The sequence below is a fragment of the Equus caballus genome, chromosome 6 (genome assembly GCF_041296265.1).
Source record: "Equus caballus isolate H_3958 breed thoroughbred chromosome 6, TB-T2T, whole genome shotgun sequence".
Classification (NCBI taxonomy): Eukaryota; Metazoa; Chordata; class Mammalia; order Perissodactyla; family Equidae; genus Equus; species Equus caballus.
In genome coordinates this window covers 55,941,778-55,967,429 of record NC_091689.1, presented here as the reverse complement: position 1 = coordinate 55,967,429, position 25,652 = coordinate 55,941,778, and the positions used below count along the sequence as shown (strand labels likewise).

At 37.0% G+C, this 25,652-nt stretch overlaps 1 protein-coding gene across 2 annotated transcripts in view; it reads right to left on the bottom strand.

Moving 5' to 3' along the window:
• The window catches only part of PTPRO (protein tyrosine phosphatase receptor type O), a 224,642-nt gene that overhangs the window by 56,375 nt on the left and 142,615 nt on the right, over positions 1-25,652 (bottom strand). For both annotated transcript variants that reach the window (XM_023643174.2, XM_023643175.2), the window contains exons 6-12: positions 23,812-23,973; positions 19,874-20,070; positions 13,660-13,780; positions 13,129-13,322; positions 12,073-12,184; positions 8,221-8,372; positions 6,928-7,048 (exon numbers count right to left, since the gene is read on the bottom strand). In XM_023643174.2, the coding sequence (XP_023498942.1) occupies positions 6,928-7,048; positions 8,221-8,372; positions 12,073-12,184; positions 13,129-13,322; positions 13,660-13,780; positions 19,874-20,070; positions 23,812-23,973 (1,059 nt within the window). The remainder of the gene's footprint in view (positions 1-6,927; positions 7,049-8,220; positions 8,373-12,072; positions 12,185-13,128; positions 13,323-13,659; positions 13,781-19,873; positions 20,071-23,811; positions 23,974-25,652) is intronic.

Genomic DNA, 25,652 nt, shown 5'->3' with positions numbered 1-25,652 from the left:
CCCAAGACTCCTTTCTTTCATTCATAGACAATATCTAAATCCATCAGCGATTCTCTCAGCTCCATTCTACATTCAAATTTATTTTGAATCTGATCACTTTTTATCACCATGATGGCTACCACTTTGATCCAAGCAAGTATAATCTCTTATCTGGATAGACAGGATAGCCTCCTAACTTTAACGCAACCACATAATTTATCACAAGTGTCTAAACTGGAACGCTTTGGGGAAGAAAAGGATTACTAAAGGATTGCTAGCTTTAACTGATCTACGGTGTAAAATGGTGTCTAAGGCAACTGGGATGTATGGTCATCTTATCTAACTGGTTGTCTGCTTTTACCCTAACCCTGGAGAAGTCTGGTTTCACCAACGTGATCTTGTGAAACTTGTCAGGTCACGTGACTCCTCTGCTGGAGCCGTCCAATGGAGTATCATTCACTCAGAGTAAAACGTCTTTTCAATGATCCCACACCATCTGTTCCCTTGTTACCTCTCTGCCCTCTTATCTACTACCGTCCCTCCTGTTCACTCCACTTCAGCCACAATGCCTTCCTGACTTTTCTTGCAACTTGTCAGGCATGCTGCTGCTTCTGGAGTTCAGCACCTGCGGTTCCCTCTGCCTACAGAATCTCCTCCCAGTTACCTGCTTGGCTTCTTCAGGTTTTGACTGAAATATCACCTTCACAGAGAAGCTTATCCTATCCCCCCACAAAAATTGCACCCCTAAACCCCATAACACTTCCTCCTTTCCTGCTTCATTTCTCTCCATCACACTTATCACCATTTGACACCCTTACATGTATGTTTATTGTTTCTTTTTCTCTTTTAGAATGAGGGAAGACATTTTTTGTCAGTTTTGTTCATTTCTGTATCCTCAGCAGCTAGATTAGTGTGTAGGACATAGTAAATGCCAAATAAATATTGGTTGACTGACAGAATGAATTAATTTTTAAAACATGTAGTACTTTTATTTTATTAGCTTCTTTCGAACTGACTGGTGGCATGTACATACACAGTGTGGATATGCACACTCTTTCCTTCCTTACTTCCTCCCTCCTTTCCACCCATTCATTCATACATCCTCCTAGCCTTTTCTCTTTGTTACCTTGACACAATTTATTCACATTCTTATCGCAGTGAACTCCTTTCTTTTCTTTTTTTTGGTGGGGGTAAGGGGATAACAGGTCAGTCACTTGCTAGGAGAAGATTCAAGTAAAGCACATGGGTAGATAGGGAGAGGTACTTGAGGTTTTAGGAAGCTATGACTCACAACACTAACTCACTTCTTACCAAAAATAAGGACTGCGTATAACCAAGCAACAGTTTCCCAAGTTGTAAACTGAATGACTTCAACATAAGAATAAGCAAATTTTCACAACTTGGAGTGAAACCATGAAGGGCAGCACCATGTAACGGTTGGGCTTTTACAAAGTCAGAAATTATGTTTCATCAAAATATATATAATTATTTGTAGTCTCCTGAAATATCATAAGAGAAAGAGGGAGGGAGAAAGAGTGAGAACAGATTCTAACATCTCCCAAATTCCTAACATCTAAAAGTATCTTGATTCTTTCTTGTCTATAGTCAAATTACGTTTTAAAGATTTCCAATCTGTATACAAGCACTCATGAGTAAGATTAAGAAAATCAAGCCAATGTCATTAATACCCAAATTCCCAAACAGGAAACAGAAAGCCACATGAATGGGTGTGAGGTTCCTCCCTGCTCTGTTAAATGTGTTAACAGAAAAGTGAAGTTTTTAGAAGAAAATACACCCCAAATCCAGGAAAACATAAGCAGCAAATGGATAAAAGGACTGGACCACTGTTTCTAGACCCAGGCTCAGCAATGTGTAAAGTGAGTCAAATTTCTCTAGATTCCAGCTTGCTCAAACAAGGACAGTGCACTAAATTTTCTCGAAATCTCTCCCAGCACTAAAGTAAACTGATTCCTTTTCTTGAACCTGCCCGAACCCATTTATGGGTTAAAGATAAAGCAGAAGTTTGAAAATGGTGGTGTACACATCCTGTATGGCGGCTTTCTCTGACCTCATTGGTTATTCCTTTCCAGTCCCTCTTGCTGGCTCCTCCTCCTCTGCTCAATCTCTAAATGCTGGAGTGGTTCTTCCAGGCTAGACCAACAGCTTCTCTTCTCTTTTCTTCTCTATTTCTCCTTGAAGATCACTTGGTGATCTTATCCAGACACCCTCAAATTTATATTTCCAGCCTGGAATTCTCCCCTGATCTCCAGACATATATATCAATAATCTCTTTACTTGACGACTGCACCTGGATGTCCTCTCAATTCTTTAACGTCCAAGAAAGAATCTTTGATTCTCACCTTACCCCAAATTTACTCTTCCTCCAGTTTTTCCAGTCTTTTCAGTCTCAGTGAATTGCATCACCATCCACCCTAGTTGCTCAAGAGCAAACCCTGGGGGTCATTCTTAGTTTTCCTTTCTCTCTTTTCCTATTTTCACCCCATCAGAAAGTCCTGTGGACACAACCTCCAAAATAGCTTCTGAATTCTGTCCACTTTTCTCCATCTCCCTTACTACCACTTTAGTGAAGTTACCATCATTTCCCATGGCACTTATTTGAATTACAATGCTATTTTTAAGGCTAAGGACAAATAGTCTCTTAATTGGTCTCCTTACCTTCATTGTTGATCCAACATTCCTTTCTCCCTTGAGCAACCAGAGGGATTATTTTAAATATGTCAGAGTATTTATTTTAAATTCTCTAAATGGCTTCTAATTGCACTCAAAACAAAACTTCAACTCCATGCCTTACAAGTCCTATCTAATCTGTCCTCTGCCTATTCCCTCTGCCTAGCATGCTCTTTCCCAACCTTTTCATGGCTGATTCTTTCTTGTTATGCAGATCTCTCCTCATTGCTTTCTCAGAGAAAACTTTCACTACATGGTCACTCCAGTCTCTACGGAGTTCTAGTGCTCTTTTTAAAAGTAAAGCACTTTTTACCATCTCCGCCTTCACTAGATCAAAAGCTCCTTGTGACCGGAAAGTGAACACAGCCCTTGGGTTCATTACTACAAGTAGACTGGCATCTGAGCAGTGCTTAGGATGCTCTCAGTATATATTTGTTAAATGAATAAAGAAATGGATATTCTATGACCATAGAACTATTTTGTGATATGTCCAACACTTCTTATTCCTTTTTCCTTTCTTTCTCTCTCTCTCTTTTTTTTTTAAGATTGGAAAACTGTTTCTCTGATGTAAACATCAAATTCTTCTAAAATTTGCCCAGAGTCCAGGTAGATTCACCAAGACTAGAAGTTATGCCTGGTTGCTGGTTGAAGCCACAGGTGCATGCAGACCAATGAGTTCTTGCAAAATGACAAGTCTTAGTGCAAATTTGACTGACATTAGTATTGACTGCCAAAGGGAGCTGTCATCACTTATCACCATAGTACCATGAAACTTCTGGCAACCTAAAATTCTTAATGGGATGATTGGCTCAAAGCCCTGCAAACAGCACCGCTATTGGTACATGTCTGCTTACAGATATTTATTGATGACATAATAATTGAAAATTCTTGGCAACTGTTTTGAGGACTCTCTACCCTTGCACATGCAATCTTGGATTAATTTATATTATACTGGATTCATTGATAGTCTGTTTTCTTCCACAGATGCAATTCCTCCCCTCCATGACAGCAAGTACAGCCATTCCAAAATGGCTTCTATCACAGAGAAACTGAACTTGGGGCTAGTCTGACCAGTTTTGGTCCTAGGTTAACAATGACATTCTGATTCAAAAAGTCCTGAAAATCTTGTGCCAACGTTGTGTTTTTCTGTAAAGTAGAATTAATTTGACTTCTATGTATACCAAATGAATGTTGTAAAGAAACATAAAATAACTAGAATATAAGTTTTGTGAAAGAAAAAATAATGGCAATTCAGTTATTACTAAAGCAAAATGTTTTCACTTCTCTGAAATTTGTTTTGGTTAAATATTAACTGTAATATTATTTTCAACTTTGAAGTCTGTAGTTTCAATTCAATTCAAGTGTCTATTGGGCATCTACAGTAGGTAGGGCATTATGTGTTATAGAAAATTGAAAGAGCTTATAAAACACAAAGATGTGATTAGTAGGACAGAAAATAGACCCTTAGACAAATGAATAGAAAGTAAGATTATTTAATTTTCAGGGGGGAAAAAAAGGCTGAGGATAGGCACATTAGATATATATTATGTTGTTTTTAGAGAGGAACAAGATAGAGGCAATATTCTGTCTAACATTAAGATACCAACAAGGAAAAGCCTACTGATTCTAAGGATTACGATTCATTAGAAATAATTTCTATGGGAACTTGACTTCCCTTCTTGAAAAGTTTAAAGGAACTTTCTAAACTAGTTTAGGTAGTTCTGTCTATTATCAGGGAGGCATAGAGATTCAAAACCTCATGATAAGTTTGGAACACTGTCATGGTTTTTACTCACACTCCTATGTAGTATGAGTATAACTATATTGTTCATGATTTTAACCCATACTCCTGAGGTTTCACAGATCATCCATAATGTCACATAAAAATGACAGTGAAGCACACAATAGGCCCACTGAAGGCTACTTTGGTGAGACCACCTCTGAACTTGCCCTTTAAGGGAGACTAACAAACCAAATGAGTTGGAGAAAGCAGCTAAGACCTGAGAAACACTTATAGCTACCTATAATGATAAAACTTGGGGAAAGAAAGGCATAAGTTACCTGGAAATGAGTTTTGAACTACTGTTTATACAGAGGACAAAATTAGAGATAATGGTAGAAATTGATGGGCAGGCTATTTTTTTCTTAACAGAAAGATCATGTAATGTGGGAAGCTGATGACCTCCACCTTCCTAGAATTCAAGTATAGGCTGTTAGGGAAGAGCTGAGTGCCTGCAGTGCATGAAAGATTAAATGGGGCTTGTGATTCTAAATAGGAGCAGTACCGCCCCCTTGAGGGTTTTTGGAAATTTTTTTAGTAGTCATAATGGGAGGAGTTCACTGGACTACTGAGGCTGGGGCTCAGAGATGCTAGATGTCTTGCAATGAAGAAAGTTCCAAAGAGAGAAATCATCTGATATTCACATCCCACATGACTTTCTAATGTTGCACCAGAATAAATTCATCATAAATATAATGACGAGTACTTTACCATGTAATACTACTCAAAATATTTTCAAGAAGTTAAGTAAATTGATTTAGAAGAAAGTTGTCATGAAGAAAGATACTTAAATGGAATTAAGATGTTATTTAAAAATTACCCAGTAATTTAGTTTTTCTGTCCATAGTTTCTATCCAGTACATCATATATTTCCAACTACTTACTAAATTTTAAAGGATTTCAGTGCAAGAATTTAGTTTTTGCTATGACAAATAAGAGACAAAAAAGATTTAAGACAATGCTTTATGAATTGAATTATAGAGAAACGCAACTAGTGGGTAAACTAATGAAAGATTGTGTTTTGTTTTGTTTGGGAGTTTCTAAGAATTTTCTAAAGGTCGCCATTGACAACAATGCTTCTCCTAGTATTTAAGCTGCATATAAAATACCCTGGATCAGTCTTTACTTACAGCTGCACCCGTGAACATCTGTAATAACAGAGACGATGTGAATCTCTTATGCACACACTCAGACACCGAGTATCAATTAGCAGACATCTGAAACAGTGATGTCAGCAAGTCGCATTAAGTGTTTGGGAAATATTTTTATTGCCATTCTATATATTCTTAATTTTCAAAATATAAAAATGATGAGATCTCTGCTGTGAAAATTGCATACTGAAATGCATTTATTTTCGGGTTGCTGTTCTCTCACTGATCTGCCCCAAGAGTCTACCACACAACTTTTTGCCAATCCCTCCTGTTTTGCCTGCTGCGCATTATAGGATATGACCTCTGAGGTCCATTTAAGTACCAGAAACTAAATGTATATCTAAATACATGGTAGACTGCTGAATGTAGAAGGTAGAAGGTGTGTTTTGTGTTACATAGTGTCACTTCCCAGTTGTATTTCATAATATAAAGAATTATTTTGACAACACTACACAGTAAGTTCTAGCTCCTTTGCAAGAATATCAAACTTGCCTCATTTTCCCTCATCCACAGCCTATTATTATTCTTGGCATGTCATCTCTACTTTAATTAAGGTTATTTCCCTCTTTCTCTCATCATATGCAAATACGTTTACTCTCTTATTACTTATCCTATATCCTGGTTTTATTCTAGGAGTCACCTGTATTTATGCTTGCTTAGTTATTTATAATTAATTTGTATGAATTTGTTCGTTCTTTCATTTATTTTTATATTTCTTGCACAGAAGAACTATTGATCCTTTTATTTCTTGTAAACTCAAACATTAATTTTAATTATATGTAGTTATCAGACAATTTCATTATGACTTCTGGAAGAGCTGTATCTAAAAATGTGTATGGAGAATCTGTATTATTTTCTTATAAATTATTTTTCTTTTATCTTGATTTTATATTAGAGTTAGGACATTCTATCAACTTAGAAAGTCAATATGTGAGTTATTTTATCTATGAATTTCAATTTAAGATATTAAAGAAGGCATGACATAATACGTATATGAAAGGGAATGATGTCTAATAGGGTAAGAACACTGTACTAGATAATTTCTAAAGGTCCTTCCATCTCTAAAATCCTAAGACTCCTTGGTTCCTCAGACTTTACTAAGAATGGTGAACACTCCTGTCTCCCAGCACAGTAAACATTCCATTCACAGAAACTTAGTGACACTAAGTTGGACATACGCTTTTAGTAGTATAAATGTCTCTCATAAAAGAGAGTAAGCTGTTTTCCTGTTATTTCATTCAGTTGAGAACACCATAAGTCAAGAGATGTAAACACTAGTTCTCTCAACATCATTATTTTCACCCCCATCCCCCAGGACACTCTTCTTACCAAGCTTGACAAGGCGGAGCATGGAAGTATTACTCCCTCTTTCAGTGCAAGCAGTTACTGAGAGATTGTAGATATCTCCTGGAGGCAGGCTGAGTATTGCAGTCATGACATTGCGTGTTACCTGCAAGATCATCAAAATCAAATGTTTAGATGTCTAATGATCTTGAACTTAAATACCACTCCAAACTACAGCAGACATTCCCTCTCTGTTCTGTGCTGCAATCTACAGTTGATTACAACCTTACAGATACATTATTTCCTCTGAAAATGATATAAATTCCTCAACTGACAATGCAAGGTAGCTCTAAACATGCATAATACGTATCGGAACATTTTGGCAATTAATCCTCTTATTTGGAATAGGTATTACTCTGATATTTTTCCTCATATTCACAGCAAACTTTAGACAAGGCAATTGCTGGGTTGCTACTGATATGTACATTGCTAAGCCCTAGCTGAGAAACTCAGAAGAAACCTAGCCATTTCTATAGACACTTGCCTTCTTAACTAAAGACTGTATTTCCCAGTCTCCCCCATAGCCAGAGGGAACCATGTGACACAGTTCTGGCCAATGGATTGTAAGTGGAAGTCACATGGGCAATTCACAGTTCAGTTCACACCCCAGAAATGCTGGGTTTCCTCATCCTCTTTTCCCCTTCCTGCAGGCTTGAATATGGATGTAATAATGTGCAGGTTCACCCATGCAGATGAAGCCTACACACACTGGCAGATGGAGCAACAAGATAGAAAGCATCTGGACCTCTGGATAATCCCTTACACCAGAGGTGCCCTGTTCATCCTGGGCTGTCATGAGAGAGACATAAACTTTTCTTTGAAGCACTACCTTTTTTAGTTTGTTTGTTACAGTAGTTTAGTCTGCACCCTAACTAATACAGTGTCAAAAAGCTTAATAAACGAGGAGAAAGAAAATCAGTATTCCCAATGTACCCAAATATGTAGGTGTTGGGGATATATGGAGAAAATACTAAAATATATAGACTGTGCTTTTCTTGAAAATGTTTGACATCCTGAAGAAATAGCTCAGATCATAACTTTAAATATAAATGAAATCAACAGTCAAAACTGTCACAGTTCACTATTAAAGATTAGAAGATAGCTCTGTGAAAGGAGGAATTTAATTTTCGTTCACTGTCCTATCTCCAGAGCCTAAAACAGTGCCAACTGGGATATAAACATTTGTTTAATGTCTCAATAAATGTTTGCTTAATGGTTTTCAATAGTTTATGTAAATAAATGTTTAGACATTCAATATTGGGATTCAAAGAAACATACACTCTTTTTAATTTTCTTCTTTCCTTCTGCAACAACCATCCAGTGTAGCATTCTAGAATGGGAGAGGTCAGTTGTGTCATCCCCATATGTCCAACTGATATATAACAGACTGTTGAAATATTCCACAGAAGTGATTTCTGGAGCAACTGGGGCTACAGGGAGGAAAGAGGCACATTGTGGTATAAGAGACTAATAATAATTAAAGAATTTATCCAATAGAGCATGAAATCCCACATAGAGTTAATTTGGAGAATTAAAATTCACACCTCATGATGGTCCTGGGGACTCCTGGACCCCTCAGTAACATAGTGAAGGTTGGTGGTACAAGCTGGGCGCTTGTTTTATGGGACCCCACCTTGTATGGCTCAGACACAAGGTGGCCAGACCCATCTGTACCTGAGGCTATCAGGGTCTTTTATACAATTTTCACAGTTACAAGATTCCTAAAATGTTACCTGTTTGGGTATGCTTGTTGCATCAATACATTAATACTATTAGGCATCGGTGAACATATTTTCCAGCAGTACTGAAAACTCTGGGGTCCTGTAAAAGTATATCTTTTTCATCGTGGTGCAGCAAAGATGTTTATGGGAATAAAGGACAGTAGGATCAATGAGTAAAGGGACAAAAAATAAATATTATTTCCATAAAATAACAAGGCAATAGCACTGACAGTATCTAGCCCAATGCTTTGCAGAAGGTAGGCTCTCAATAAAATGTTGCTGAAGCAAGTATTAAGGGAGTGGAGGAAGGGATTTTTTATCGTGCTACATAGTTAAATTCTTTCTAACACTGAGTTCATTAATTTATATTCTTACACATTTAAATTAAAAAAATTTTTCCAATTGGAGAGGAGAGTTCATCACTCATTTATAATATATGAGCTCTGAAAGCATAGTTTAATTATTTTTTAAAGTGCAGGCATGCATCCCTTAACTATGGAAGTATGTTCTCAGAAATGCATCCTTAGGTGATTTCATTATGTGAACATCGTAGAGTGTGCTTACACAAACCTAGATGATATAGTTTACTATACACCTAGACTATATGGTACTAATCTTATGGGGCCACTGTTGTATATGTGATCTGTGATGGACTGAAACGTCGTTATGTGGTGCATGACTGTAACCGATAATTCTGAAGATTTTAAGAAATAAATACACAGGTGAATTTAAATTCCAAGTGCATGTTGGTTTGAAGACAGGCAAGTGTCCCAGTCCAAGATACATCACAAAACCACCTAAAATATTTGGAGAAGAAGTTCTACAAATCATAAAGAATTATTTTCTTTAATATGCTACTAATATTCATAACAAACATTCATAATTAACTATGCTTTCAAAAACAATTATCCACTGAAGAGATTAGTAATATACAGAGTGAAAAACACATTTCTGTTTCATGTGAAATAGGAGCATCATCTCTACATATTTGACAATAAAGTCTGGAAATATCAACAATGTATCTAGCAAGTAACAAACCCACATCGCATTGCAGAATATTCTAATAAAGGATAATAACCCTGGCTTCTTTATGGCCTCTTAACATACTTCTACACATTTCATAATCTGCAAGTACCTATAATTATATTTCTTCAAAGGATATTTTCTCATGTTCTAATTCTAGTGAGGACAAGAAACATTTAAAATTGCAAACTCAGAAGTATATATCTTCCCCTCACAGGTACAAGGTCTTCAGGTTTTTATACTCCATGTTGATGCTTCAAAATCCAGCATAGAGTTGAAAGGCCACAAGATGTCACTGTTTGTTTATTAAACATTATTCGGTACACTAGCATCATTATGAACTTGCAGACAAGGTAAGTTGCCTAACAAAGATACCAGACTTGAGGCCCTAGTAAATCCCACCCTATTCAAATATTTTGCTCCTATTTCTTTTTATACCACTCAATTTGCCAATTTGGATTACAACTGAAAGCTTAGGAAAGTGAAGCGTAAGATCGATATTTGCTTTAAAATTGAAATGAGGGAAGAAAGACCAAAAAACGCTGATTTCAACTAGTTTTAAAAATAAGTATAAAAATACAACTCAACTACCATATATATGTTAATAGTGATTTACACTATATAATTTAATTCTCACACTATCCTGTGAGATATTATTATGCCCATTTTATAGATGTGAGAATTGAGACCATCTGCATCAGTATGCCTAGATAAGACTGTGGACCACTAGTGTCGGCATGATTTAGTAGTTTGCCCCAGGACAAGATAAGAAATTCCCAGAGATCAATTTATTGGAGAGAATAGACTGCTCACCCAGGCAAACAGCTTGTGTGCTAACCACAGTTTATGTATCCAGACTTGCTCTGTCCACCTAAACTGTCTTCTCAGGGTCTTTGCTCAATCCCAGTCAGTCCCCAGCTTTGAAAGGCATGTCTAACCCCCTTGAGTCCAGAGCTCCAAATCCTGTTAATGTTTCATTTCTGATGTTCCCCTTCTGAGACCTCAAAGACTCTGTGAAGGTGGGGTTCTGCCTTACTGCAGTGACTTCTAATACACTTAGTTTTGCTCTTTTAGCTGGTTGTCCGGTAATATTTTGAGTTTTACCAATGAGAAAATAAAAGTCCGGGGTTACTAAGATAATTTGCTCAAAGTTATACAGCCAGAAATTAGCAGAGCCATGTCTGCTCCATCAAGTGTTCAGATGCTAAGTCAGCTTTTTCCAGACATCTGCTCTGTCTGAGAAGGAAAGAGTATTCTCAGAGAGGCTTGTGAAATAATTGGTATTTTCTTGTTTTTCTATTGTTTTTCACTTTTCTATTCTAATATTGCTATTAATATCTGGAACAAAGGGAGCTGTAGACATTAGGGAGTAAACAAAAGTTACAAACTATGTGAGTTGATTGTGTAAGAATTCATATATGATTAATTTCTTTCCATTGTTTTATAATTGATAAATTTCTGAGGAAAGCTAGATGTGTGGGGAGGAAAACACCTTTCAAAAATTATTCTTCATCTACACAACACTTTTCTCCTTTCTTCTCTCAGTACAACTCTAATTCCAGCCTTGGAGTCCAACTAAAAGTTCTTGAAAAATCTTAGTTCAAACAACAAGGGTTAGCGTTTCTCTGATGAATTTTCTGTTTTCATTGCTACCTCTGACCACCTCTGCTGTCTCTGCTATATGATGATGAGCTATGTAATTTAAGGCTCTGAGGATGTAACACTAACAGTTTTTTAAGTACTTAAACGTTGTACAATATATTTTGTTGAGTAGCTTATTTAATTGGGTAGTAATAGTAGATAATAACAATAATAGATAATAGATATTATTATCATCCCCATTGTACACATGAGAAAAACTGAGGCTTAGGAAACTTAACTAGTTCAATGTTACACATGGTATGTGACAGAACCATGATTCAGACCCAGGACTCCCTGTCTCCAAAGCCTTTTTTACCTCTTGCCATGGACCGCACTGTAGTCAGCCTGTGACTTTAAAAGGCTTAATTAATAAGGAAATGGAGGCACTCTAGCAAATATAATTATCAAATGGGTAAAATCAATTGAGTGCAGTGCAAAGTTGAAAGCCCTGCCTGCTACATCTGTATTCTAATCAGCTCCCAACAGGGTCACATAAATCAAGGGCAGTGAATCAGACTAAAAATAAATTAGTGACAATAACTCAGAATAAAAATGATATTTTAATTTTTAAAGGCTGTCATTTAAACAAATCACTAATTTTTAGAATCAAGGGTAGTGTCTTCCATGAAATTGATGCTCGGCCAGTCCTGGGTGAATGACTAGCTCTTTCTGGAGCTGTGTCCCTTCAGAACCTCCTAAAAATAGTGTTCTTTCCTCATGGAATCATCTCCCGCACACCACTCACCTGTTACGAAGCTTATGGTAGAAGTGTCACAACAGCTCAGTTCTGGGTCTCCCCACGTCACCATGGTAACGCGAAAGTTGTAGTACCATGCTGGCAAAAGATTGGCTATTCTCTAAAAAAAACCAAGGAGACAGAAGACTAAGGGGGAAAATCCTATTTTTGGAGTAGCGTTACTTGTATTAGGTCATGAAAAAAATTAATAAGTAATTTTTATTTTCCTCTCTGTGTCTTTTTGTATTTCTCAAACTTTCCGTTAAAAAAATTCTTTCTGGAATGAGGTATGGTGTAAATAAAATGACATACAAAAATATAATTTTAAAAGGTAATTCAAAGGTATAGAGTCAAATATTTCCAATATTGGTTTCATTTTGCAGTTTTCTAAATTATATTAGAGAAGTAAAATAGTACTTATTTGTAAATGACTGGATATATACATCCTCCTATTTCTAAGACAAATGACCTCTCACAGCTTTGTATTCTCCCAGCTTTGACTAAAAGCGTCATCCTTGTTGGGTGGCAATTACCAGAGTTGTCAACTGGGTAGAGGGCAATTGTGTACTTCATGTGGGACCTGTAGGTAATTGCACTTTTAAAATTATTACAGTCTCAGAAAGAGCAATCTTTACCTACTCTCCTGAAAAGCATCCTCTAATGGCCTAAGATTATAGGTATTTAACTGATTTTTAGATGTCAAGAATAGTCATCATTAGAGTTAAGCAGCGTCAACCGATTATTGAATGACTAAAGGAAATCTCTCATGTTTTCCTCCTCAGGAACAGACAGAAACAATAAGCATTTGACAGCGCTACTAAAATGCGTATTAACAAATAAACTCAATTAGAGGTGAAAGCTAATTCTGCACACTTTTCTCTCTCTTTCTCAAAAAAGGAAAACAAAACTAAAAAATGTTCCTAAAAGCGAAAACAATCAAAAAACTTTGAAAGTAGTAAGCTACCTGTGTGTATTTACAAAACGATCTAATTTCTGACACATTCGGCACATAAAGACACAGCTGTTTACATAGGAAAATATGACAGTTGGTTAAGGAAAGGTTACCACTGATGCAGTTAAGGAGACAGTTGCTGCTATTTCATAGTAGGTTGTCCACTCTGATGTCATTGTTGTAGGATTGAAATAAAACATTTCAACCACATATTTTCTGAACACTCCTAAATAAGGTCTGGTCCAGCTCAGAACCACTGCCGTAGGACCCAGAGGATAGAGCATTAAATCCTTTATTCCTGTGGGAACTAAGAAGAAGCGGGGGAGAGTGAAAAAAGAAAGCCAAGAAGGAATGTTTAATAACCTAACAATGGCTTCAAACTTCTACTTAAAAACTAGGCGTTTCATTCTTCCGATACAATCATTGAAAATTAAACACATTTGCTTCTGATTTTTTTTCCCAAGTAGTAAATGCTAAGGATGTCCTCCAGTAATACAATTGTAGTCATTTATTACTCTGAACGTAGAATACTGGGTGAACAAGTATGGGCCTCCCATATATGGTGATAATGACTCGAGCTTGTACGTTCCACCCCTCCAAACAGTACTCTGATAAAGTTATTATTCATGTGGCTGGAAACTTACCAATAGCAAATGTCACAGGATCTGAAGGTGGTCCAATCAAAGGGCCTTTTCTTAGGTACATCACAACCTGGTACTGGGCACCAGGAACCAGATTTTCAATAACAGATTTGCTTGAGTTCACCTTTAAACCAAACACCCAATAAGATTTATTTAGAGCTGGGCTTTCAGAATGTGACACAGAAGCTGAAATCATATTCAGGGACTCTTTATGGAACCAAAGAAGCCTTTGAAACCCAGAGGCCTTTACTCATGCTGGAGAAGGTCATATTTCAAAATTAGGATGATTTATAGTTTATGTGACACTGAAGGGAACCCAGAACATTCAAATTCTGTGGCTGTATTTAATAAGCCCAGTGAACTGCTTTATACTCATCAATGTCAATTGTAACTATGTCCACTAGAGACATATCAGCCTCTAACCATAATCAAATCAGCAACACCATAAGGATAGTCTGACACCCTAAATTGTGGTGTCAGCTGATTACACGCAAAGATCAGTGCAAAATGTCTTTAGTCTCTCATCACTTAGAAGCGTATAATATCTAATTATAGAGATGGAAATGACCTCAGAGATTCTCTAGTCGAAATTTCTCATTTAATACATCAAGAAAGTAAAGCCAGAGAATGGTCAAGGTCACATATTTAGATTCAGTGTTGGGACTAGAAGCCTAGTGTTGTGACCTCTAATTCACTCTACAGGCGAGTCACAGATTAAGCATCGAGATACAGCAGTAAGTACTTTGCAAGGTTATTGCGACCCCATGAAATAATGTTGTAGAGAGCATCTCTCATTTAGATAAGTTTTTTTTTTAACTTTTGGTTATGGAAAAACACCATATGGAGAAAAATAGTGAAAACAGATAGATGAATAAAATGCAATTATTAAATTTGAATATCGGCTTGCACAGGACTGACCCTTCAACTAACAGGATACGAAGAGTGCTGCTGTGGGGTTAGTGCCTCCAATATTTAAGACAGTCTTGCTTAGTGGAAAGAACACAGTTCTCTATTCAGACTGCATGAGATCAAATCCTGACTCTACCCTTTATAAGCATGGGAATTTATTTATAATCTTTACCTTGTCTTCCTCATTGATAAACTATAGATTATACTATTATATACCTCATAGAGTTGTGAGGATGCTTAAATCAGAGTATCAATAAAGTTAACTCTTATTACTCTTACAACTTTTTTGGCCTCTAGGGTGCATAACGTTGTAAAGTTGCTGCAGGAAACAGTACGAATGGAGAACAATACTGTTGACAGCTTACCTACACTGTAAGGCTTTCTTTTTTTTGGTCTCATCATGATTTTAAGAAGAAACATAGTATTGGTGATATGACATGAATTTTAAACCATTCCAATACCCAAAACTGATTCCACACAGTAGAAATCACTTAACTTGAATTGGCACAACTTTCTCTACATCTAGTAAGGGGAGCAGCATACCAAAACTTCTTTTCCAATAACTTGACAAAATTAAGTTAGTTGAGTTAATAGGTTAGAATCTCCACCCTTCCTTTTCTGTTTACACTCATATCAGAGTTTTTCACCTCTGCCTCAGAATTTTAATTCTACTGGAAGCCATCTAGACAAAGCCTGCTGGATATCTTTATCTGAGAGAGCACTTCCCAAAGAGACATACCATGAATAAGGACATCTATGTTACACCCAACTAAGCAGTACTATTTTATTTCTTTAAAATACATTTTTAAGTTATAAAACTAATACATGCTCATTGTACAAATTGTTCACATAGTAGAAGAGCAAAGGAAGTAACTTGGAAGTCTTTCTGTTCTCCTCTCACCATTTCTGACAATTTGATGGGCAATCTTCCAGACCTTCCTTGATACATATATACAAAATTAATATGATATTGAACCACATAGGTGTTATATTACCAGCATTGCTCCAAACTTTTTCTTTTAGCAATAAATTGTAGACATCCTACCATACCTGTAAATGCTGACCTCACTCATTAATCATTCATTTAGAATATCTAGAATAACACAAAACATAGAGTATAGATTGTTTCTGGGTGAAGTTAAAGTTCCTTTGGTTTGATAATATTTTAAGTAGTAATTGATTCTGATTATTCAAATTACTACCTGGAATCATAGCCACTTAAATATAGCATTATAAAAAATTCATCCTAGGGAAATTATACTTTTTTTTAATTAAAAAAAGCAATTATGTTTATATATCTCACACTACTAAAAAATGAGAAGACAGCAATGGTATTGCAAATGACATACCTTGGTAACAAATTATAAACACCATTTTTATCCCCAATTTTTGCACATTTGCAAGCTATCATCCTATATCTACACTTCTATCCCTCCATGCCTTTTTATTTATCCTGGTCCTCCTTGGCGGTGGATTGGAGTTGGGAAGGGGAAACGATTCTGCATTCCACTTGCTAAATAATATGCATTTTATTCTCTAGAGGATCATCCCACACTCCTCCTCCCATTTTCACCCCATCTATACATTTATTACAGTTATTCAATAGGTTTTTCTGTAGAGGATCTCTAGAACCTCTCCATCTCCTTCGTTTGATTCAAAAAGCATCCAATTATGTCTGCATAATAATAAAAGCTAACAATTTTTGTGTGCAGTTATTACTATTACTATGCTCCATGTCTTGCATTAAGCATCAAGTCCTTTTATCCTTATTACAACTCTATGAGCTAGGTAATACTTCTCCCTATATTACAGATTAAGACACTAAGACTTATAGAGATGAAGAAGGTTGCTTAGGGTCTCGTAGTTAGTAACTGTTAAAATTGGCTCTGAAATCCAAGTCTTTTTGACACTGGAGTCTGTGCTTTTAGTCACTACTCTTGATTCCATCAAGATGGGCATTGAGGTGGACCCTTCTAGAGTAACACATGCAATCCAACAGAAACAGCACTGGCTTGGAAGCCAGATCACTCGAGTCCTGGTCTCAGCTCTGACACTCACCAGTTATGTAACTTTGGGCAGGTGCCTTAAATTTTCTGCCTCCTCACTCTACCATTTTTTCATTTTTGAAGCTAATAGATTGATGTGTCTTTCTTTCTGATTTTGACATTTAGTTATTATACATTCTTGTACATTGTCACAAAATATTTATGAACCAAGCCAATCAGATGTAAAAATAAATACACTATATATACTATATACTATATGATGCCTTTAATGCTGAAATTTATGATTGTGTGTGAGTCTTTGGAAAAAGTGCCAAAAGCTCATTTTACTTTGAAGAATTGACCAGGTCCTTTATATGTAACAGTGATTAAGCACTGACTTTATCTTCAATATATAGTCATTAATGAATAGCACTAAAATGGTTGTTAGGAGGGGTACATCACAAAATTCCCTTTCCCAAGAACATTTACATGGAAACTTATAACACAAAACAACAGCCAGACATAAAGAACATACACATGATGAGGACAAATTCAAACCAATGCGGACAATGTACCTAGATGGAAGGCCAGACTCTAAGCTTCATGAGATCAAGGTTCAGGTCAAATTTGTTTTATTTCTAGCATCTCACACAGGACCCACCTAGCACACAGAGATCAGTGGAGTTGTAGGGAGGAGTGGGGCACTAGCACTAATCTCACAGATGATCTAGGTAATGTATAAAGCAAAGATCCTGTGTATAGTCAGTGGTACAGGCAAAGAGGGAGAGGGAAACTATAAAATAGTAAAGATTATATTCATTGTTAATGTGTTTGGCTTTAGAACCACTCTTTTTATTTTGGTGAGCAAGATTGGCCCTGAGTTAACATCTGTTGCCAATCTTCCTCTTTTTGCTTGAGGAAGATCATCGCTGAGCTAACTTCTGTGCTAATCTTCCTCCACTTCGTATGTGGGATGCTGCCACAGCATGGCTTGATGAGCAGTGTGTTGGTCCATGTCCAGGATCGGAACCAGGCCACTGAAGTGGAGTACGTGAAACCAACCACTACACCACCAGACTGGCCCCTAAAACCACTTATTTTTGAACTGGATTTTTTTTTTTTTTGTGAGGAAGATGAGCCCTGAGCTAACTGCTGCCAATCCTCCTCTTTTTGCTGAGGAAGACTGGCCCTAAGCTAAGATCCATGCCCATCTTCTCTACTTTATATGTGGGATGCCTACCACAGCATGGCTTTTTGCCAAGCTGTGCCATGTCTGCACCCGGGATCCAAACCAGTGAATCCCGGGCTGCTGAGAAACGGAATGTGTGCACTTAACTGCTGCGCCACCAGGCCGGCCCCTGAGCTGCATTTTTAATTTTCTATTTAATGTAATCACCGTACCACTGGATATAGAACTAAAGAAATATTATTATTTTTTTCTTTCTGGATAACTATTGCTTCAAGAAATAAGTCCAAGTCAGACTGATTCTGGTGAGAACATCATCCGGATTCTGGATTCCTTTGGTTAGTGGCCACATGACTCTAGGCCAGTCCTTGAGACTTTTTGAATTGATGTTTCTTCATCTGGAAAGTTGTGTGGGGGTGTGTGTAGTGGGGCAATGGACGATGTTGGTGTAACAATAACACATTCTTCAAAACATTCTCGTGATGATTGATAATATTAATTGATAATAATATAAATAGCTCAGTGATCTAGATCCCACCCTCCCTTTTAAATATTGGCCTCCTTGCTTACAATCCTTAAGAGTTTCATGCGTGCATTTCAAGAAGGCATTGTCAGAGTGCACTTAGAGCAGCAGCCTTTTCTGGCTCGTTTGTAATTTACAATATCCATCTATATCTTTAGCCTTTGGCTTCTATGCAAAAGATGCATAATTTGTACACTAGATGGAGCAAGGAAGAATTGTACCTTGAAGCAGTCAAGTTTGAGGTCCTGTTCTGTAAGAAAAACACATTTTTTTTATCCATGTAAAGAGTCAGTCGTCTTTGATACTCTCAGGGAAGGAAGCTAATAAGCTGCACAGTGAGCCATGATTACTAGCTAATAGGTTTAGCATATTTACTCCTTAATTTAATTCAAGTCAAGGGGCAGATTCATCTGCAACTAAGGGCTTATCCAGCACTCTAAGGCTTTCTAGTGCTCCAAAAGCCACGATTCCTGAATTCATCTTATCAATTTAAAATTTCTCACTTATTAAATTTCACTAAATGCCTAATTTTCGTGGGATGAATGGAAACATCCCAAACAGCTTTCACAGAGCAAACTTCTTTTTTGAGTATCATATTTCCAGTGTACTCCACACTAATAATTTAATTTTTTGCCTTAAGGGAAGAAAGCATTATGTGTGTAAGACACCAAGAATCAATACATTTGATCTTCTGAAAAAATAAAACCAGATTTTAGAAAAATAGGAGGGGACCCAGGCTTCCCATGGACATTCATGGCATCCACAAGAAAAGCTCGCTCTTGGGCCCTCGCTGCACAGTTCCCTTCAAGACTGATGATGGGGCATGCGCATTGATCCCGGCAGCCACTTCCGGAACTACTGACTTGCACACCGTCTCCACTTGCCTCTCACTTTCCCTTGGGCTCAGCTAACTCGTATTTGTTCTTCAAAACTTTTCTCACTTGTGATTAGTGAGGGGGAGTTTTTCACTTTATGTACTTTTAACTTTTGAATTATTTTCAGTCAGCATATATTACTTTTATAGTTAAAATAGTGAAAAGAATGAAAAAAAGTAAAACAAAACAAATTAAAAACCTCCAAAACCTTCTGCTTGGTTGTCTCCTTCCCCTGGGGAAGTTCTTCTGACCAGTTTCCAAATCCTCTCGCCCCATTCCATATTCACTCATTCCCAGGGTCCTCATTCTGCGAACTGATATGGCCTCTCCATCATTTACTTTGAACCTAGGCCTTAGTTTATACTCTGCAGTAAATTATATATTCACCTATCCATCGTTCTCGCTGGATTATAAGCTCTTCAAGAATAGGACATATAAAAATTATCTAGATCCCCAACATCTGTCCTAGTACCTGGCACATGGTTGGTGCTCAGTAAATTCTCTTGAATAAGGAATCAAAACAAAAGGAGGATGGCCGTCCTACGAGGGATAAGGAAGAGAACTATAACTCAGAAGCCTCGCGCATTCATTTCCTTGCTCCTCTCTTGGCTCTTGGTAACATGGCCCACAATGCACCTGGGGAGACCTCAGCACGCTTTCTTGCATTGGCTTCCTTGCATTGCCTGCAAGGCTGTGCTGCGGTGAGTGAGTGAGCCCCTCAGCGGTTCCTTCCTTTTACCTGAGTGCAGTACTGCTTTTCTAGCCTCTGGCTCTCCTTTTGTTTCTGGCAGGTAAGTGACACCACAGACACGATGGTGCCGTTGTAATTCTCTTGGGAAGACGTCCAGGACATCAAGGCTGTAGTGGAGCTTAGAACATGGACACTCACGTGCTGGGGCTTCTCAGTCAGTTCTTCAATCCACTCTCCTGAAGGACCTGAACATTTCAAATCAGAGCACAAGGGAGGTTTCACGCTGAGCTGGTTGAGACAAAAGATTCTTGTCTTAACGTCATTTTGTTTTCCTTTTGCCTTTACAACAATATTCAAGGTTAAGACTGGTAGCGGGACTGGCAGGACTTTCCATCCTTTGCTTAGCTACAGTCTCCACTGCATGACTCACCAGTGACCTACACAACAGCAGTGGCAGCAAGAAAATCATTTCTACTGAGAGACAGAAGCTCCATCAATTGTTATGTGCATCTGAGATTATTCTGGTATATTCTTTGCCAGAGAGAATTTACCTCTCTTTTAACAAAGAGTGAGTGTGGCATTTCATGAGTGTTTATAATTCCTTTGCTGTGAGGATCTTTGGTTTCTAGAAATAATTACTTTGAGATTCAAATTAGCTTCTACTACAATCGTGTGAAAAATTTTTAAATTTGTTGTCAGCAGGATCAAAGAGGCAGGGTGTGACAGCGTTAGAGAAGAAACAGGCAACAGGCTGGCTCAATTATAGAAGCTGGCTAAAACCTGGGTGATAATTTGAGGGACACAGTGGGTTCCTCGTTATTAAATATCTCCATAGAAGTGCCCCCTATTAGCTTTGTTCTCTTAGGTTTCTAAAGTGGTTATTAGCACAGTGCCTGACACATAGTAAGGACCCAAGAAATGATAAGGTGGTTATTATCTACAGAAACCCCCTGTTGAAATGCAAATGTGCAACTTCCTTTTATTTGCTTAGGATGCATTTCTCAGTTCCTTAATAGAAAGCTGCATTCCTAGGCTGGAACCCAGGAGAGGAAAAGGAGCAAGTGGCTCGGTTGGGGAGGGCAGGCTTGGGCTCAGGGTAAATAAGGCAAAGGAAATAATAAGAATAAAAAATGATAATAATAATGATGGCAAAGAGATACAGCACCCACTACGTACTAGACTCTGTTTTAAGTTTATCTGTGTTTACATATTTTAATCCTCTAATTTTCATAACAAGCCTATAAGTACTAGTATTAATCTCACTTTTGGATCAGGAAACTGAGGCAGATGTAGGGTAAGTAAAGCTGGGACTCACACAGAAGTCTAGTTCCCAAATCAATTTCTCTTAACCCCTGCATGAGACTTCCTGGAGCGCTATGAAACCGTGAAAAGCTTTGGTTTAGAGATAGGAAAGTTGGCCCAAGACTCAATTTCATTCATTATTAGTGATACAAGCTTGGACAAATTATCCAACTTCTCTGAATCTCAGTCATTGCATCTGTCAAATGAACAGATCACAGAATGTTAAAATTGGAAAGGATTTTAATGATCCAATACCTTATTTTACTGATGAGGAAACCGAGGCCCAGAGACGTGAATGAATTGCCCAATGTCACAGAGCTTGTGACAACCTGTAAGTACAAGGGCAAACTTCTAAGTACTTGGGACTTAGCTCAGATCTCCTGTCTCCTGGGTCAGTGCTTTGTGATGACTTATCACAATGCTATCTGAGTGATCTGCTTCATAAGGTTGTCGTTGGGGTTTAATTAGATCCTGTGTGCTAGAGAACTTTTTAAATGTGAAGTGTTATTACTGTTATGAAGAATACTGGGGTAGTGGGTGCACAGAGAGAGAAAGTGGGAGGAAGCCAACAAATTCACTTATTTAACGGTTTTACATTAGGATTCAGCTGATAATCAACCCAAGGAATAGGTCATTGCAGGCTACATGGAAATGGACATTGCTATCAAATATTCCTAGGTTCTAATCCTCGTTCTGACACTATGGGAAATCACTAAACTTTCTGTGACTCAGTTTTGTTCTCCTGAAGAATGGGTATAATAGAAACGTTCCCTTCATAAGGCTGTTGGAAGACTAATGTAAATTTCTACCTTAATTCTCATTTCTTAGGAAAGTCTTCAAAATTACATAAATATAAATCATAATGCAATGATAAACATAAATCTTAATGTAATGTAATAAATCTTAATATCATAGCTCAACACCACAATGTCTGCAACAGTTTGGTCAGGAAAATGGCTGCAAATATAATTTAGCTGGTGTGTGACCACATTATGTTGAGGGAAGTTAAACCACTCTAATTAGTTGCTCCCTTACACCTGGTTCAGTATAGTATTTATATCTGTAGTATCTTTTTTAAACAAAAGGCACATACACAGTATACCTGAATAACTCATTACTGTAGAACCGAATATCCTAAGTGCTAAAAATATCGTTCTTTTATTGGCAGAGAAAAAACAAAATTTCTAGTGCCCTGTATTTTTCTAGATGAATATTAATATGCATCTCTTTAAAATAATCATATTTTTGAGCAATTTTGATGCATTCTCAATAGCACTAGCCAATTTGGATACTGTAAGAATAGAGCTGAGTGCCTGACACACAAAAGTGGTTCAATAAATATTTGTTGAATATACAGCAGAAATAACAAATAAGCAAATAGTATAACTCTAGGCTAGGATTTTATAATTTGGTATGAGAAACAAGATGTACACAGATAAAATAAATCTAGAAAATGTCACACACAAATAAGCTCTGTGTTTTGTGTCGTACGCTATGAAACACAGTAGAAATTCAGAGAGGGGAAGAGCCAGCATGGCCAGATCAGTTTTCCTGGAAGCCCTTGACACTTGTGTTGGATCTCTACTGGCAGACAAGGAAATCTTTTGGTTAGTGAAACATTTTTAGCCTCATGGGAAGAACTGAATACTCAACTTTGTTCTCGTTCTCAAGTGATCTCGTGTCAAAGATCTCCCATATTTGAAAGACATGTAAGGCAATTGTGAATATTCTTTCTGTATGTCTAATGGATCTTTCAGGCCTTTTACCCGTGGTGACATTTTTGGTTTCTTAAGCAAAAATGTTATTTGGGGTGTTTTCAACATTGTTAAGCTGCTAAATAAACTGATCTCCTCCCTCTGTCCCCCTCCTCTTTCTCCTGCCCACTTTTTTGAGGATTATTTGATGAAAGGTGGTATTTTGCCTCTGGAGAAGATGATAAAGTGCATGCTAGTCATCCTTTTCGGAGAACAATTTTTATCCATTGCCTTCTGTTTTTTCTTTCTGCTGATTAGAGGCACCTTTAACTCCTGATAAGCTAGGTAACTGATTTTTGGCCTCTAAACTTCTGGTAAACATAGTCCGATTAGCCAAAAACATTATGGACATGGACTATTTGTGCAGATTTTAGAGGCTAGCTATTGCTTTGCTATTAACCCTTTTGGACTCAGTAGTAGCCACCCTAAGACTTGATATTGGGGCTTTTAGGATGCTCTAGCTTTGTCTTCTTGCATCAACTTTATGGTGACCACCTAGATCTTATGACACTTGAATCTTTGTCTTTCTTTTGAGCTCTGTAAGCTTAATACTCTAAAGAGAGTTTTCACACGGTCTAACAATGTCAATTTTCATTATGGCCTGAAACGAAAGCCATATTTGCCAAACTGTGTGTCCATGTCCTTTGAGATATTGTAACGGCTAGTTAAGAAGGACAGGTTAATAAATCTTCAATTATCTCAATAATAAAAAAATCCTTAAGTTAAATCTCTGGGTAGGTTTGCTATTATTAAACATACATATATTTCCTCTGCTGTCAAAATCTCATGGATTCAGGTCTTTTCTGACCTTGAAGAATTCTCAGGGTCTCTAAGGTTTGATGAATAATTGATGCCTGAGCATCATTAATCTCACCAGATTCATTGTTCTAGCTCCCCTGTAAAGTGCAAAATAATCTCTTTGGTACTTACTGATATAAAAACTGAGTGATTTTGCCGACTGACTTTTTCGAGTTTCACAAGATCCTGAGGAACTAAAGGTTGTCACAGATAACTTATATTTCCCAGGCTCCTTCAGTTCTGCAACAAATTCATGTGCGTCTTCATCCACTGTCAAATATTCAGTAAAGTTTTCTAAATCATATATAAAAAACAGAATATATATGAATTGATACCTGGAAGAGCTGTGACTTTAGAAAAGTCAATTAATACAAAAAATTAAGTATTTTTAAATGTTGTCTCCTTCCTTTTTCCAAGTTCAATTATACTTCTAAACTAAGGGTACTATAAGAGAAAGATGACTAAGACTTCAAATTGTTTTTCACAATACTTTCAAATAACCAAACAAAAATATGGTGTTCAAATCAATAAAACTAGGAATGAGCAAAACTGCATATTCTTATCTCCTTTTACCCCAAAAATCATATACACAAAATAGAAGTAGAATATTAGGAGAAAACAGCAATAGTTGACTTTCTCATCTGGACATAAGGGATAAAAAATAACCAGCAAAATAAATAAATAACCAGCAACAAATATCTTATAAGTTCTTTGTGGTAGCATTAAATTTCCAGAAATGCCTTAAAATATGTTAAATTAGTTCTCATTAGAAAGAATTCTTCTGGATATATTTTCCGACACACGTAATATTTTTCCTTCATCTGTTTGCTTTCAGAACTTTTAAAAGTAAAAGTGATTTTTACATTGCTTCAAAGTCCATCTCCTGCTGCTTGTTACTTTATTTGAACTTGTTGTCATCAGTTGGTGACTACAAAAGCCTTCAACAGAACACACTGCAGTCAGATAAAAGCGTGATTGAAACTTCATGGAAATAGGCATTAAAAAAATCCTGAGTTACATGATCCTCTTTTCCATAGAATATATTGAGGAACAGAAAAATAAAAGCCAGATTGAGGGAACTTTTTTTTTAATACAAGTAATTCCAGGCAAATGTTAAGGCTTTTGACTCAAAGAATTGGAAAGGACAAAGGATTTCAATTTTATATAATATTTGGGAATGGTTTATTGCTGTATCACCCAATAAAGAAGAATCCATGGATTTTGTATTTCATTCCACTAAATAAAGTAGAGGCAAATAAGTTGTCCTATATGAGACTACATGATCCTAAGGCCCTACCCTGAAAATAAGACTGTCATTTTTACTTCAAATGTTGACAATTTGACAACCTTTGCAAACTGCTAGACTGGAAAGTATAAAATGAAGTATGTTACTGTAAAAACAAAACAAACAGCAAATACAGAAATCTACCAAACAATTCAGACATGATTCATCATCCAAATTTACTGAATGCCATGACCCTGCTTTCCTAAATTGGTGAGCTAAACTATAAAGACCCTCAGATGCTGGATAAATGAATACAATATTTAATAGAGTAGCTGTCGTGGAAACACCAGTTTCTGTGTGTTTTCTATTTTGCTATCACCTCTTTAAGGAAATATGGGTGGTGCTGGCCCCAGAGGAGCACATTCTAGGGGCAATAAGATTCTCTGGGGAAAGCAGTCATTTTGTCAGAAAGACTCTTTCACCACATGCTTCACAAATTTGTATATGAGAAAACAGAAAATAATTTCTCCAGGATATTTTGTAATTTGTGATGGTTAGACATTTACTTCAAAATCTTTCCAAATATAAGGTTTTCCTCAGTGGCCTGGGGTATGGGACATATTGGGCAGTGAAATGTCTACAGTTGGCAGTACTTGCAACTTATGATCCACCCAATCCTGCAGTTTATGATCCAATCTGTTCATTTTTGTTTTCTAGTCTTGGACAGCATTGGATACTCAATTAAATT